The 14,929-nt window shown below is 51.1% G+C and overlaps 1 protein-coding gene across 5 annotated transcripts in view; it reads left to right on the top strand.

The window, feature by feature from the left end:
• Nucleotides 1-14,929, top strand: part of INPP5J (inositol polyphosphate-5-phosphatase J) — a 32,515-nt gene that overhangs the window by 3,823 nt on the left and 13,763 nt on the right. For 3 of the 5 annotated variants that reach the window (XR_016444061.1, XM_090061817.1, XM_090061818.1), the window contains exons 2-10: nt 410-1,257; nt 3,028-3,138; nt 5,678-5,786; nt 7,720-7,836; nt 7,921-8,096; nt 11,663-11,774; nt 12,969-13,078; nt 13,484-13,673; nt 14,150-14,287. Coding sequence is in view for 4 of the 5 variants with exons in the window: in XM_090061817.1 (XP_089917943.1) it covers nt 410-1,257; nt 3,028-3,138; nt 5,678-5,786; nt 7,720-7,836; nt 7,921-8,096; nt 11,663-11,774; nt 12,969-13,078; nt 13,484-13,673; nt 14,150-14,287 (1,911 nt within the window). In the remaining variant the exon portion in view is untranslated. The remainder of the gene's footprint in view (nt 1-409; nt 1,258-3,027; nt 3,139-5,677; nt 5,787-7,719; nt 7,837-7,920; nt 8,097-11,662; nt 11,775-12,968; nt 13,079-13,483; nt 13,674-14,149; nt 14,288-14,929) is intronic. The other 2 variants (XM_090061819.1, XM_090061820.1) reach the window with 2 other exon arrangements.

Below are 14,929 nucleotides of genomic sequence, written 5' to 3'. Positions count from 1 at the left end.
AATAAGCAAATGGAAGAGAGCCCTGTGCATAGTGGCCAGGGAAACCACACTGACTCCTGTGCCCAAGTTTCAGTCATCCAAGGCCACAGTGCCAGGGCCTGAGGTCTGCCCTAAAATAAGACTGATACCCTCCTCTTGAGAGAAATGGGGTGACCTACAGAGGATACAGATAACAGCATATCCTCGTCCATCCTTATCCCAAGTTCTTTGGATCTTCTAGGCTTCCCCATCAGCTGTAAGATGAGAGCAGCCCTGAGTCAGGCTGGTTCTCGTGTTGGGTTGATGTATGCTGTTTTTCACAGGATGAATGAGTAGCAAGTACAAGGGCAGAAAGGAGAGTCTACATTCAGGGTGAAGGGGACACCTTGTGCAGCAGAGTCTAATGTACTCTCTGTTTTTTCTCTCTAAGATGGAGCTGAGTCACCATGACAACTTGGATCAGGGATCATCCTCGTCCATTGGGCCCCAGTCCATATCACCAAGGGGCTCCATTACAGCAACCTCCCCTGGACTGCTTGGTCCCATTGTAGCCCAGTTCAGCACAGAGGGGTCTGTTAGATTCCAGCCTGAGGGGTCCAGTGGGGCCCTCTCAGCAGCTTTCCCTGGGGGGAGCATACCTCCAGTGCAGAGGGGTTCCTGGCCAGACGTGCTCTTTGACCCTTTTCACTCTGGACCCTCTCGCTCACAGCCTGATGGATCACAGTACAGTGGGCCAGAGGACAGGTCCCCAAGCAGGCCTAGTCAGCCCTTGTCTTTGGAGGTCAACAGAGCCCAACCTGATGGGGCAGGCGGGGTCCAAATGTTCACACTGCCTAACTTGCTGTCCCCAGGGGAGTGCAGGCCTCTGTCCCCTGGCTCTGGCAGCTCTGCATCCCATGCTGGTATTTCACCCTCCGTCAAGCTCAGCCAGTCACCCAGCCGGTCCCCACTACCAGAACTCTGCACCTTTGATCCAGCCACCTCAGGAAAACTGCTCCTCATGGAGCGGAAGGAAGCGCTTCCCAAAGCTGAGTCCAGCGACTATCTCTCAGCAGGCAGAACTGGCTCATCCCACAGACCTGTGGGCCTCCCCAAAGCCATTTCCAGTGAGCTCATCTCAGGAGGAAGGATAGGCCCCTCCAAGCCTGGGATGCTGTTGAAAGCTGAGTCAGAGGAGTTCACCTCTTATGGGAGGGCTGGCTCATCCCCTGGCCTGCCCAGCTGCGTGGACGCCTCTGAGGCTCTGCAGGGCCGGGCCGCCGAAGACGCGACGTTCCGGTGAGCATGGGTCTGTGAAGCTGGGGCAGGCTTGCCAGCCTGTCACCCCTGTGGTGAGGGGGGAGGTTCAGCCTTTCACTGGGGCGCTGGGCAGACTTTTGGGGGTATTACATAAGAAATCCGAGCCTGTTCCAGAGATGTGTAGTGCTCCAAGCTAGGAAGAAGGAGGTGCTGTGGGCTAGGAAGGAGGAGGTGCAACACTCCAAATACTAAGTGGGAGCCTGGTTATGGGCATGCTTCTCTTGGTGTTGAGAAGTAGAGAAATCACTGCTTTTGTCCTCTCTAAACGTAGCTTCTGGGTCTTCCACTCAAAGCTGAGGAGGCCAGCAGAGGCCATCCTAGCCTACATGGGCTAGCAGAGTCCTTTCCATAAAGGCAGGGACAAGAGGGAGTAGAGTGTATATGGGATGGTCACCTGCTTCCTGACCTCAAGAGTTGGGAGTGGCTGGAGATATGCTGCCCAAGGGGATATGAGCCTAAAGGGCTATGGGGACTGGCACGCCCTCCTTTCATGTAACATCCCAGCTCCCAGATCTCTGGAACTGCCCTGTCTACTTACCCTGGAACCATACCATGCTTTCCACACCTGCAAGGGAACTGTCTGCCCATGCTGTCAGTACAGCAAGCTGGTTGGTGTTTAGTACATGCTGTACTATTATGTTAAGGCATTGTGTTAATATCAGCGCTCCATCAGGAGAGCAAATTCCTGCCCTGGGCTCTGCCAGACACTGAAAACTCAATCCGTTCTCAGAGTCGGTAGCTGTTTCAGAAGGAACAGCTAACTATGCTGAAATTCTGTCCAAACAAGGACCATTTTTCCCAGACCTCAGTTGACCCTTTCCTCCCCAGAGACCTAAGAAAGAAGTTGAGCTCTGCCTTGAGGACAACCAAGTTGAACCAGGCTTGGGGAAACAAGTTTTGGGGGATCAAATCCCCTGAAGATGCCCTAACCCAAGGAGGCTCTCTTGACTTGAGAAACCTTGACTTGCCTCTGAAAGTACTATATACAGAGATTGTACCTAAAGTCCAACCAGCTTCCACATCATGTGCTTCCCTGTGAGATGTCCTGCTTCTGTGACAGCATCTGCTCCCTGGCTGGCTTCCCTTGCAGCCTCCAGTATGACCCATTACTATAGCATAGGCTCTGGGGCTTGAACCCACTGCCCTTTGGTGCTGTTATGTGTTGTGCAAATGTCTTAACATATTCATGTATGTATTTGAAAATAATTTGCATTTGCTATAAAAACAATGACATGTTCTGCCCTGAGTAGCATAAGGAGTAGTCAAGGGGCTGCATAATAAGGGATATGAGTGATAACCCAGTCTAGGTGCAGGACTACAGGGCAGGGTTGACCAGAGCTGAGCACTTTGTCTTCTGCCTGCTTATGCATGCCCTGTGCACAAGGGCCAGCAAGTTCAGAAGTACTAACTATGCTTCAGAGGACAGTCTTCCCCAGTTGTTTTGTGGGTGCTTAATGTAGTGCTGTTAGCCCATGCTCCATGGACCTGAAAGGGCTCAGCTCCCCTGGTAATGTCTGTGGACAGAGTGCCTAACAGCCTTTTCTTGGGTTGACCCTCTTACCTTATTCCTCAGCCTTGGCTGTGACTAGACATTTCTTCTTCCAAAGTGACAACTTCTGGATGAAGAGCTAAAGAAACTGAAGGGGAGGGGGGAACTGGTGAGCAGGGCTGAAGCAGGGAGAGCTGGAGAGGGGCTGAGTGAGCACCCTGTATCGGAACACAAGCATGCTCTTCCTTTGTCTTTCCAAGTATCACTGTGGTCACCTGGAACGTTGGCACAGCCATGCCCCCGAGTGATGTGACATCCCTGCTGCATCTCAACATGGGTGACATGACTGACACTGATATGATCGCCATTGGGTAAGGAACAGAGGTGCCAAGGGCCTTTGAGCCAATGAATCCTCCCCCTTTTTAGGTCGTATCAGTGCATCAGGGGCTACTGAGGGAAGCTGTCCTGTATTGGCTAGGTCCACAGACAGGTTAACAGACCTACTGCTTGGGTTGCCTCATGGGCAGATCTAGAATTTTGAAAAGTGGGTGCAGGTGGTGAGGTGCATCATCGCATGTAAAGCAATACATATTTTTCTTCAGTTTCAAAGAAACTAGAAGTGTTTTAGTATGCTAGAGGCCTAGGGGTATACTATTCAGTTTAAGATTGAAACAAAAACAAATATAACTTTATTGGAATGAGTTAAAAACAATCTGTAGGGCTGTGAAATAGGACCTTCATTATCAGGAGCAGCTAACAGATAGCAGAACTGCAGAAGAAAGGGTAGCTTGAGTGGTGGAACATAAAGACCATTAAAAAGAAGAGAGGTTCATTAATACCTGTGGAATTAAGAGTTTAAAAGGGATCAGGTAGGTTATAATGATGCCCCAGAGTCAAGAGAGTCGGCACTGCCATAAAAATACTGCTACCATTGTCTGACAGTTGATTTTAAACTTTGGGTGCATCAGGAATGAAAGGGGTATGAGTACACCAGTGCATATGCCCTGGAGCCACGCCTGAGTGTCCTAAAGGAGTTGTGTGCCTGAAATGACTGAGGCCTAGCCTTTGAGCAGACAGATTGGTGTTCTAGTACTGCTTCCCTAATTGTGTGTATTTTTATGTATATTTTATTACATGTTCTAGAATAGCAGTGAAGAGGATTAAAAATCAGACGCACACAAATATAACATTAAAAGTAGTAAGAAACACTCTAGCCCAGGGGTGGGCAAAATACTGTCTAGACACATTGTCTGCCCTCTGACTCTCCCCTTCATACTTGCCCAGCTTTCACACAAACCAGCGACTACAATAGAAACCAACGGCAGCCTGCATGTCTCGGGGTCAGACTTTTGGATAGCTAAACCTCCCTTCCAGTGTCCCATAGGAACTTCATCCTCATCAGTCTGCCTTTGTACATAGTAAGCAGGCCTCAAGGGCAAGATTTTGTTGTCCTTTATTGCTGACACCAGTAATAGTGCAATTCTACCAATAAGGCAGCGCTCAGTTCAGTGCAGTGAAATTCTGTCGGCAATGCTGGTCTAGTTTTAAGACAGGCCACTTGGGTGTTATTTTATGTATTTTAGTAGGGCCAATTGACTGTGGCTGGGATTGTGGTCCTCCTGTGCTAGGTGCTTTGCATGTGTAGAGTAAAAGAGCTAGCCTGAATGAGACTGCATTTGGGCTTGGTTTGTCTCTGCTAGGGGCCTGGGAAGGCAGATATGCCCTTGCTCAGTCATATATTAGGCTGGTGGTTTGGTTCCCTATATATGTTTGGCATGGTTCCTCATTCCTATCAGTCTCCAGGGAGCCATGGCTTCTCTTCCCTCTCTTTTATCTGAGTTAAACCAGAGTTCCCCCAGGGATCTTCACTTTCTACGTATGTACTTTTTTTATTTTGTCTCATTATTTCACATGACATTGTTAACAGTCCTTGGTTGTTCTCTGGAAACATTTCCCACCCATTTCATTTTGGTAATAATTGCTAAGGCTGAGCTGGGGCATATAATTAATAATCCTGAGCTGCCATTGATGCAAACCTTGGCATAAGTGTGATGGAGATGCTGGGACATTCAAAGAAAAAACTCTGCAGTTTGTCTCTGTGCAGAGATCCTGCCTGAGGTTGTGACTTACATTCTGTGGGCTTTTTTCTGGGCTTATTAATGATTCTTGTTTTAATAAATGCAGATTTGATTGTTGGAGTCAAATAAGTCAATAGGTTGCTATATCCATCTACTCCATCTTCTGTTGGTAGGTTTATAAGCGTCTATAGCACACTTCTCATGTCTGCCAAATGTTTGTGATGTCTGTTAATTGTTTCTGAGCCTTTTAGTGCCTTAATATTTAATGTGACCATGATAACTTTGTGATTTATAATAAGCCTTTGAAAAGCTATTCAGATCTCCCTGGGCTTAGACTTTGCCAAGTGCTTGGCACATTTGATGTATGAGAGACCTGAGCTCCTCGTGAATTCTGGCCCCAGTTTTAAGCTTGGCACCCATAAAACCTAAGACCTTTTGAGTCCCAGAGGTCTATGAATCAAGGCAGTTGACTTCCATTTACTTCAAGGAGGTGTCTTTAGTCTCCTCAGACAACCCCCACAAAGTGCAAACTCACCCTCAGGTTACCGTTTATCCCTGTGTCTAGCTTGCAATGCAGAAGGAAACGGGTAGACCACTTCTGCTGGGAATAGCCTCTCTGCCTAAGCCACATGCTTGGAATCTTGAGGCTGGACAGAGTAGAGATACATACTCGTCTGTCCACTGTCAGCAGCGGGGACTGTCCTGGAGGGATAGAGTCTACATGCTGCCAAAATCCTGGTTTTTTAGGATTGGACTTCAGCTCCTGTTCAGAGGGTGACCAAGTACCATCTTGGCAGCCCTGTGATCAGCTTCCTGTCTGTCTCCATTCCAGGCTGCAGGAGGTGAACTCCATGATAAATAAGCGCCTGAAGGATGCCCTCTTTATGGACCAATGGAGTGAGCTCTTCATGGATGTGCTGAGTCCCTTTAACTTTGTATTGGTAAGGGTGTGTGTGAAAGGAATCCTGGGCTCAGGAGCCTGCTTAGTTTGGGCAGAAATCTGATGAAATCCACCTGGACATCCTACTCAGAAGTGCAGGATGTGTCCCTTAACCCAGTGAGCACTCATCAAGGATGAAGAACTATTGAGAACTCCCTGGAAGAGCACAGGGAGCTATTACAAAGGAGACAGTCTGGTGTCACCACCAGACTTCTGGCCATGGGCCAGCAAGAGGCTGTATTGCTTAAGAGTTAGAGCACAGGGCTGGGAGGGCTTTGCCAACAACTTTCTGGGTGATTCTGGATAGAGTGCTTCCCCTCTAAGTGTCTTAATGTCCCCAACTGTAAAATGGGAGTTAGGATGTAGCAATTCTTTGGGATGTGCAGCTAAGGCAGGCTAACTAAGCACTAAGGTAATGATTGTAGTTCTGTAGGTCTCCGCTGCAAACCTGGTAGGTACAAATGCCTGAATGACAATTAACTGCCTCAAAACACCTTTCTTGTGTTCTGAAAACTGAAAATTCACTGACAAAAATCTATATTAATGTTGAGCTAAGGTCACCCTGTGGAGTCCCGTGCTCTTTCAGAATGTCAAGGTCAGGAAGAGTCAAGCCTCAGAAAACCAGGAAATTCAGAGTGAAGGTAAATGCTTAACTTGGGATGGGTAAGCAGAGCACCAGCCCCAGGGTCATATTAGTAGGGTCTACAGAATCACCCCCACTCTTATGAAGCTTATAACCCATGGGCAAAGTAGCCCCATGGTATTGCTCTTGCAATAGCAGCTGCAGATAGACCTTGTTGCTGCTGTGGCAGAAAGGAGCCAGGGACTGTTTGAGTGCCTGCTGTAGGTAAGACTCCTGTGCTCCCCACTGGGTCTCAGAACCTCCACCCCCCTGGTATTCAGCAGCACCCCTCTGCCTACCCCCATGGTTTCATAGATTCATAGAAGTTAGGGGTTGGAAGGGGTCTCATGAGGTCATCAGGTCCAGCCTCCTGATCGTAGGCAGGAAAGACTGCTGGGGTCAGATGACCCCAGCAAGATGTGCATCCATTTGTCTTTTGAAGATCTTGAGGGTAGGTGACTGTATCACCATTATGGGGAGTCCATTCCAGATTTTGGACACTTGAACCATAAAGAAATTTTTCCTTATGTCCAATCTGAAGCTGGTTCCCCACTCTCCTGCAGGGTTTGCCCAGAGTGCAAAAACACAAAAAATTCTCGTTTTCCACCTGCCTGCTGACAATCTCACAGCAAACTCCAGAGCCCTACCATGGACACAGCCTACATGGCACAGGCCTGACATGAGGCCCACTGGATCTCTGTGTCCACAGATACCTCTTTGGACGGAGATACCTCTAGGGTCGGAACGTTCTTCCCTTACTTATGGGGGAAGATTAGACCCTGATCACATCATCACAATCGTGGCTCTGCCAGGCTGTTCCAACTAATCCCCCACTATTTAAAATAGTGCCACAAAATACCAATGCCTTGCTATCATGTTCTTGGCAAATGATTCCCTGGGGTGCCTGTTGCCAGCTCCAGGGGACAGTGTTAAAGTTGGTTGTACTGAATTTTCTCACTTTCTGAGGTATGAATCATACTGAACTCAACATTGTGGAAGAGTACAGCATCTTGCAGGACAACCTTAGCTCTGAATTCCTGTTAATGAATCCTCATTAACAATGTCTCCCCACCCCACCATCCTACTCCCCACAAATTCTTGATAAAAGAATTTTGACTAGGGGTATAACTCCACCTTGGCCTGATGTTCCCTGCAGTAAATTGTAGCAAGGTGGGAGGAACCTGCCCTGCCACAGGATGTGTGGCCTCTTCACTCATTTCATCTTCTAAAAAACCTGCCCTGCATTAACTTTCTTCCCCATGGATTGCAAGGGGCTATGCCCTGCTTCATGCTTCTCCTCTGCCTCTTGCAGGTGAGCACAGTCCGGATGCAGGGAGTGATCCTGCTGGTGTTTTCCAAGTACTATCACCTTCCCTTCTTGCAGGACATTCAGACAGACTGCACCAGGACAGGCCTAGGTGGCTATTGGGTGAGTGGGGCCCCCAAGGGAAATAGCTGCAATAAGTAAATGAGGGTTTCCTCAGTGACATGGCTTGCATTCCTGTTGGTGCAGGGCAATAAGGGTGGGGTCAGCGTGCGACTCTCCATCTTTGGCCACATGGTCTGCTTTCTGAACTGCCACCTGCCAGCTCACCTGGAGAAAGCTGAGCAGCGCAAGGAGGACTTCACCACTATCCTCAACATGCAGCAGTTTGAGGGGCGTGTGGCTAGCGGCATCTTGGACCATGAGTACGTACAGCCTCCCATTCTCCCCCAGCCCTGATCCTTTCCACTTTCCCCCTTACCACCCCAAACACTAGTTTGGCACTGGGGTCCAAGTTTAAAGCTCTTTGGTGATGCTATGTCCCACACTATCAGCCCAGCGTTTGGGCTGTGGAGTCCTGAGTTTGAGAGGATCAGAAGCCAGCATCTTTCTCAGGGTGTGCTATGCAGTGCAGAGCAGGTATCCAGACCTACCCACCCCAGGTTTGTGTAGCCTTGACTTTCCCCAGGCCTTTGAAACCAAACCCAGCCGGGCAACCTTCATGCTTGAGGGTGCATTCCATCCAGCTGTGTACAGGGCACTGCACTACTTCTCCATAGCCTGTGATCATTTAGAACAGGGGCATCAAATGTATGGCCCACAGGCCAGATCTATCCTGTCAGGGTACTGATGGGCCAACAGCAGTTGAAGGATATGGCTCGAGGGAGCAGCTTGCAACAGAATTCTGGGCCCTTGGGCCTTGGTGGACATAGTGATTGGCAGCAGAATTGAAAGTGAGGTCTGATATTGGCCTGATTGCCCTTCAGCTGCTTTGCCTGTTGCCACTGCTGCAGCCTGACCTCCTTGGCCATTGGCCCCACTGCTATCTGGGCACTGGCCTGGGAGATATCGATTCAAGGCCTAGCCATTCCCTGCACAAGCCAGCCAGTACTGGGGCTAGGCTGGTGGTCTGCTCTACGCTAGCTGGGAAGCAGGGAATCTGCTTTGGGTCTGCCAGGTGGTGGGTTACTTTACCATGCTGTTGTGCTTGGCGCTAGCAAGGTAGAGGCCTCCAAGAAGCTGATGTTGGCCTGACCATCTTACTTTGGCAGGCACCTGACAATGGAAGTTTTCACCATGTATTCCTGCTCTCCCATGTGACTTTTTGGAAAGTCTGACTTAAACAGAAGGTTTTGACTATTTATACCTAGGGCCTGGTTTAAATCACAGGGCCAGCTCACTAATATCTTGCCCTGATTGTGGCTGGGACCACTATTTTTGCACCCAGATTGTAGCACCCCCCAACATCTCCTGACTGGCTTAGGAGGGAGGTTTAGGGCCAGATTTAGTTACGGCAACAGAAGGCTTGCTCCCAAGGGCTCTCTGATCACTGCTGAAAAGCCCCCACTCCACACTCCTCCCCGCCTCACTGGAAGAGGCAGGAACAGTTTCAGGGCTGCCTTAGCAGACCACCCTGGTACTGGGTAGAGAAGGGGCTGTTTGCTCCTCCATGTATGTGTTCCTGCCTTCACAACTCCTGTTACCTCAGTTTTCCCACCTGGAGGAGCAAATAGCCTCTCTCTTACCCATCCCCAAGCTTTCTCTTTCTGCTGACCCTTTTGTGACACCCCCCCACCCCTTTTGTTGCTGGCTGGGGAATGCTTTCACCACATATTCCTGCTCTCCCACATGACTTTCTGGAAAATCTGACTTAAGCAGTCACATGGGAGAGCAGGAATATGCAGGGAAAATTTCTATTGGCAGGTGCCTGCCGAAGTAAGATGGTCAGGCCAACATCAGCTGTTCTGGGTCCTTGACCTTGCTAGCACCAAGCTCAACAGCATGAGAAAGTATGACATCATTACATGTCATTGCAAATTGCATTTTTTGTAAAAATCACTTAATTTCATGATTCTCATGAAAAACGCAAAATGTTGTTTTAAACCAGGCCCTATTTATACCCAGGGCTGTGGGGCTTTGCACGTGAGCTGTTTCAGCAGCTGATGGGCAGGGCTGGAAGCCAGCTGAGGAGTTATCAGTACAGCAATGACCTACATTCCCTCTGCAGCAAAGGATGTGCTCTGGAGGGCTGAGAACATTCAGGCTGCTGCCTTAGCCTGGCTGCAGTTCTCACATCTGCTGAACTGCATCCTGCTTCCCCCTGCATCTGCCCAAGGACCCAAGCTGCTCCTCCCCATCTCTTCCAAAGACCATCTCTCTCTCTCTCTCTCTCCAGGCTCCCCCTAACTACTCCAGTCCTGAGGGTTCCCAGAGCCTGAGAAGCATCCATCTGGCTGACCCCACAGCTGTGCTCCTCACTGGCTTTGCCAGCACCTGTGGGGTGGGGGGAGGTGCCAGCAGTAGAGGCAACCTACTTAGGACTTCCCAGGGATCACCATCCCATGTCTTGTATTTCCTCTAAACTCTGGGCCTGGTTTTAGGGAGATGAGCAGACTTAGCAGGACTCTGCAGTCCCAATTGCTGCCACAAATCCTCTGGCCCCTGAGCAGAACAATGGTAGGAATGGGACAGGCTGCTAAAGCAAGACTTTTCAACCTTTTTAAAGAAGTGTACCCCTTCTGGTGGCAACAACTGGGTGTGGATGGGGGGGGCTGCCTCCGGTACCACCCAGTGCCCCATGCTGCCGCCATACGCTGCTTTCCCACGGCTGGTTGCATGTGCAGCTCCGCAAGCTGCTGATAGGCCTCACACCCAACCAATTGCGCACCACCCGTCAGCAGCCCGTGGAACCACATGCGCGACCAGCTGTGGGAAAGCGGTGTAGCGGCGTGGGGTGGTGGATGGCAGCAGCGGCTGCCATATGCAAGTTGTCCCCTGTCCCTGTCCCCCCCAACCCTGCATCCAGCCAGCCAAGCAGTACCTTTGTGGCGCACAAAGGGATACCGCTGCCCTCGCCCCCTCCCTCCCCCTGGCTCTGCTCCTGGGAGGCAGTTGCATGGGGTGGTAGGTGGCAGCGCTCTATCCCTGCCCGCCCACACGTACCCCCAGTTGACAACCCCTGTGCTAGAGTAAAGCACTCCTTTTTACCCAGGGTAAGTTCCTAAGGCACCCTCTCTGATACCGTCTGTGTACTACAATGTACTGAGAGGCTCCACTCCGATGTCACATCCCATCATGCTAGGAATTTTCATGCAGCACTCAGTCTGGTCTAGTTGAGGGAATGGCTTCACTCCACACCTTCCCAGTGCCCCTTAGACAGGGTGAACTTGAACTGGTGTCAGGGACAGCACAGGCAACTGGTAGGGGGATTCCAGGGGGGCACATGCCCCGCCGACAGCGCTGCCCCCGCCACCGACAACACCAGCGGCGCCTGTGGGAGCTTGATGTGCCCACCCTGACAGGACTGTCCCTGCCCCTGCCGCCACCAGCAGCATTGGCAGGAGCTCACCAGCTCCACCCCCCCTGCCAACAGCACTGGCGGTGTCCACAGATGCTCGCCAGCTCTGTCCCTGCTGCTGCTGCCCCCAAACTTAGGAGGCACCAGTTGTCCATGAGGGACAGGACCCACCCCACTAGGTTACCCAGGGCATGTCCCTTGTCCTTTATTTTCAAGAAGACAGTGCTGTCTGATGTCTCAGTCAAAAACCTGGGATGCCTGGCACTCTCCCACTCTGACAACATGACTCAGTAGCTGGATCCCAAATCTGGAGCAGGACTCCCAGCACTCTCTTTCTGTCAATCAGTCACTGAAAACTGAGAGAAAGTTGCTTTCTGTCTCCTTGAGCCACAGGCTCCTGCTCTGTATAATTGGGTTGCTGTACCAGTGCTACCCTTCTTCACCCTGCCCATGCTTTGCCCTCCCTTTCTCTAGCATTGTGTTCTGGTTTGGGGACCTCAACTTCCGCATTGAGAGCCTGGACATCCGCTTTGTGAAGTATGCTATTGACAACAATATCCTGAGCCAGCTGTGGGAGAAGGACCAGGTGAGACCTAGACTGGCAAATCATCTACTAGGAGTAGAGGCATGCTCATGTATATGAGTGCCTTGCTTTCCAGAGATCAGAGTGCCTAGCCATTGAGCCTCAGAGTTAATGCTCACCTGAGCAAAGGAATGGGGTTTATTAACACTCTCACAGCCTATGTTCCTCCTGTAGCACCTCCTGCCTACAGACAGTCCCAGGGTCAGGGGAGACATCCCTGTACCTATTTTCTTCCAGGTATATCCACCCTGTAGTCATATAGTTTCACAATTTCATAGTTTCTAGGGTCGGAAGGGACCTGAGCAGATCATCACCATGGCAGGAAAGAGTACTGGGGTCAAATGACCCCAGCAAGATGTGCATCTAACCTCCTCTTAAACACCCCCAGGGTAGGAGCCTGCACCACTTCTCTTGGAAGCTGGTTCCAGACCCTAGCCGCCCTGACCGTGAAGTAGCGCCTCCTGATATCTAACCTAAACCTACCCTCTGCCAGCTTGTGACCGTTATTCCTGGTCACTGCTGGCGGTGCTCGGGGGAACAGGGACTCCCCCAATGCCTGCTGATCCCCCCTGACTAGTTTATAACAGGCCACTAGATCCCCCCTCAGCCTTCTCTTTTGGAGGCTGAACAGGTTCAGGTCCCGTAGCCTCTCCTCATAGGGCCTGCCCTGTTGTCCCCTGATCATATGAGTGGCCCTCCTCTGGACCCTCTCCATGCTGTCCACATCCCTCTTGAAGTGCGGTGCCCAGAACTGGATGCAATACTCCAGCTGCGGCCTGACCAGTGCCGCATAGAGGGGGAGGATCACCTCCTTGGACCCGCTCGAGATGCATCTGTGGAGGCATGACAAGGTGAGGTTGGCCTTCCTGACTGCCTCTCCACACTACACACCAATGTGTAATAGAACATGGGGCCCATTCTATTTTGCCCCACACCAGAAGATTGAAAAGATTATTGGGTCCCAAAAAATTCTGTAGGTAAAGAGGGTGGTCCTGGGTTAGCTCAGGAAGGGGCCATACGAAGAGCACTTCACTTGGTTCTCCCCAGCTGCTTTCCAGCTACCCATGCTGTTCAATTCTGAGGTTCCTGGGAGAACATAACAATGGGGCTCTGGCCATGCAGGGGCTGTGGGTCTGAAAATGGGGCTATGTGAATCACCAATTTTTGTCCATTTCCTTTGTCCCTTGCCTTCTGCAGCTGAACATTGCCAAGAATACCTGGCCTATCCTCAGTGGTTTCCAGGAGGGTCCCCTAAACTTCCCACCTACCTTCAAATTTGATGTGGGAACCAACAAGTATGACACAAGGTAGGAGAGTGGAGGCCAGGGTGTGATGCACCTCTGCCCTGAATGGACACTAGTGGTCAGACCAGGGGCTGGGAATTGTGGGACCCTACTCTGTAAAATGGGTGCTGGTGCTTTGTTGACTGGTGTGGTAGAAGCACAATGGTAACAGAAATGCCTGCACTGAGGGTACATGTGGGAAGGGATGTGGTAGGCAGAGAGGAAGGGTATGGAAAGCTGGGTTGGAGGGAGTTATGGGGAAGGATCATGTCCTTGTCTCTCTGCTGGCAGTCTATGCCTCTACCTGCAGCTGTACTAAGATGTACTAGGAGAGAGACACTACTTTCCTCTACCCTAGTCTCTGCTGAGACATGGGAGGGGGATGCTTTGCTCTATGGCAGCCTAATGACTCTCATCCGTGCCATGCAGTGCAAAGAAGCGAAAGCCAGCCTGGACTGACCGGATTCTCTGGAAGATCAAGTCCTCAGGTGCCTCACACAATCCCAGTGGCAGGCGACCCAGCAGGAGCATCCTGTCTGTGACCCAGCTCTGTTACTGCAGCCACATGGAATACATGGTGAGCGACCACAAGCCAGTGGCTGCCATCTTTGCAGTGCAGGTGAGCCTGATGCGTCTTTTGGAGCTCCCCCACGCTCAGGGTGCCCGTGCTTCTAACCCTAGGTGTGGCAGGGCCTAGAGCTCCTGTCTTGCTCACGACTGGGGTGGCTCTCTTGCCTGTTGGAGGGGGTTTCATTCCTGGGAGGAAGGCAGTTTCCGACTCCCCTGTAGTGTGGCTAAGAAGAAGGAGAGTCACAAGGTAGCTGAAGGTACCAGGGACTTCAAGAGAGGGTCATGAGTAAGGCCACAGGCAGATGCAGGAGCCTAGAGCCTCCTTGCATACTTGGTCAGTCCCTTGCTATGAGGGGGATTTACAACAGAGCCACCTGGGGCTGCCTTTGGTGCATCTCTAATGAATGCTCGGGCAGAGGAGTTGCTGGCCTAGTGGCTGTGGCAGTCATCACCGACAGACCTCTCTGGTGAACCAGGCTCAGTGCCATTTCCCCTCCCCACTTATCCTGTGCTTCTCCTTGACAGTTTCCCTCCAAGACTGACAAGCCCCTGGTTGAGATTCAAGTTGCTGATGAGTGGTCCAGGCCAGATCAAGCTGTTGTCAGATACAAGATGGCCAGCGTCTTCCATAGGAGCTCCTGGGACTGGATAGGCCTCTACCGGGTAAGAGAGTCATTCATCACTAGGGGCAGGTGGAGCGAGTAGGGACACCCCTCGCCTCTCTGGTGGGTCACTCCATATTCACTACATGGGCCAGGGCATCGAGTGCTGGGGTGTTGCAGTGTGGATATCTATCCCTTTAAAACTCCCAAGTGACAGGGGAGTTAGCCTGACCAAACAGCCTTGAAGCCCTCCTTCCCCTACTCCCTGCCCTCAGGACAGTAATTCCTGCCCCTCTACATCTCTGTCGTTTGCAGTGTCTGAGCAGATGAATGGGGAGCCCCTAAGTCCTGGCTCTGTATGGCATAGGGAGTATGAGCTGGGCAAGAGGCCAAGTGGTGCTGGGAACCAACATAGGGCAAGACAAGAGAGAGGGCCTGGGTTCCCCTGGGAGTGCAGAGCAGTGAAGCTATCTGTTGCCAGGTCCCATGGTGGGACAAAGCCCAGATCCTTGGCACAAAAAGGGTACAGAGCCCAGCAGAGGAGATCTGACCTGATCAAGCAGCCTGAAGACCCCCTTGGTGTAATCTGGCTGGACAATGTGGCCTGCTAGGAGCTGAGCTGCCCTATAGGAAGGTAAAGCTTTCCAGGCCAGGCTGATGTCTTGTCCCCATGAACAGCCATTGCCTAGTGCTATCTCTTCCC

Source organism: Crocodylus siamensis, chromosome 9 (genome assembly GCF_052110815.1).
Source record: "Crocodylus siamensis isolate JL-2025a chromosome 9, ASM5211081v1, whole genome shotgun sequence".
Taxonomy (NCBI): Eukaryota; Metazoa; Chordata; order Crocodylia; family Crocodylidae; genus Crocodylus; species Crocodylus siamensis.
The sequence above is the reverse complement of the archived record's forward strand: the minus strand, read 5'-3'. Positions and strand labels throughout refer to the sequence as shown.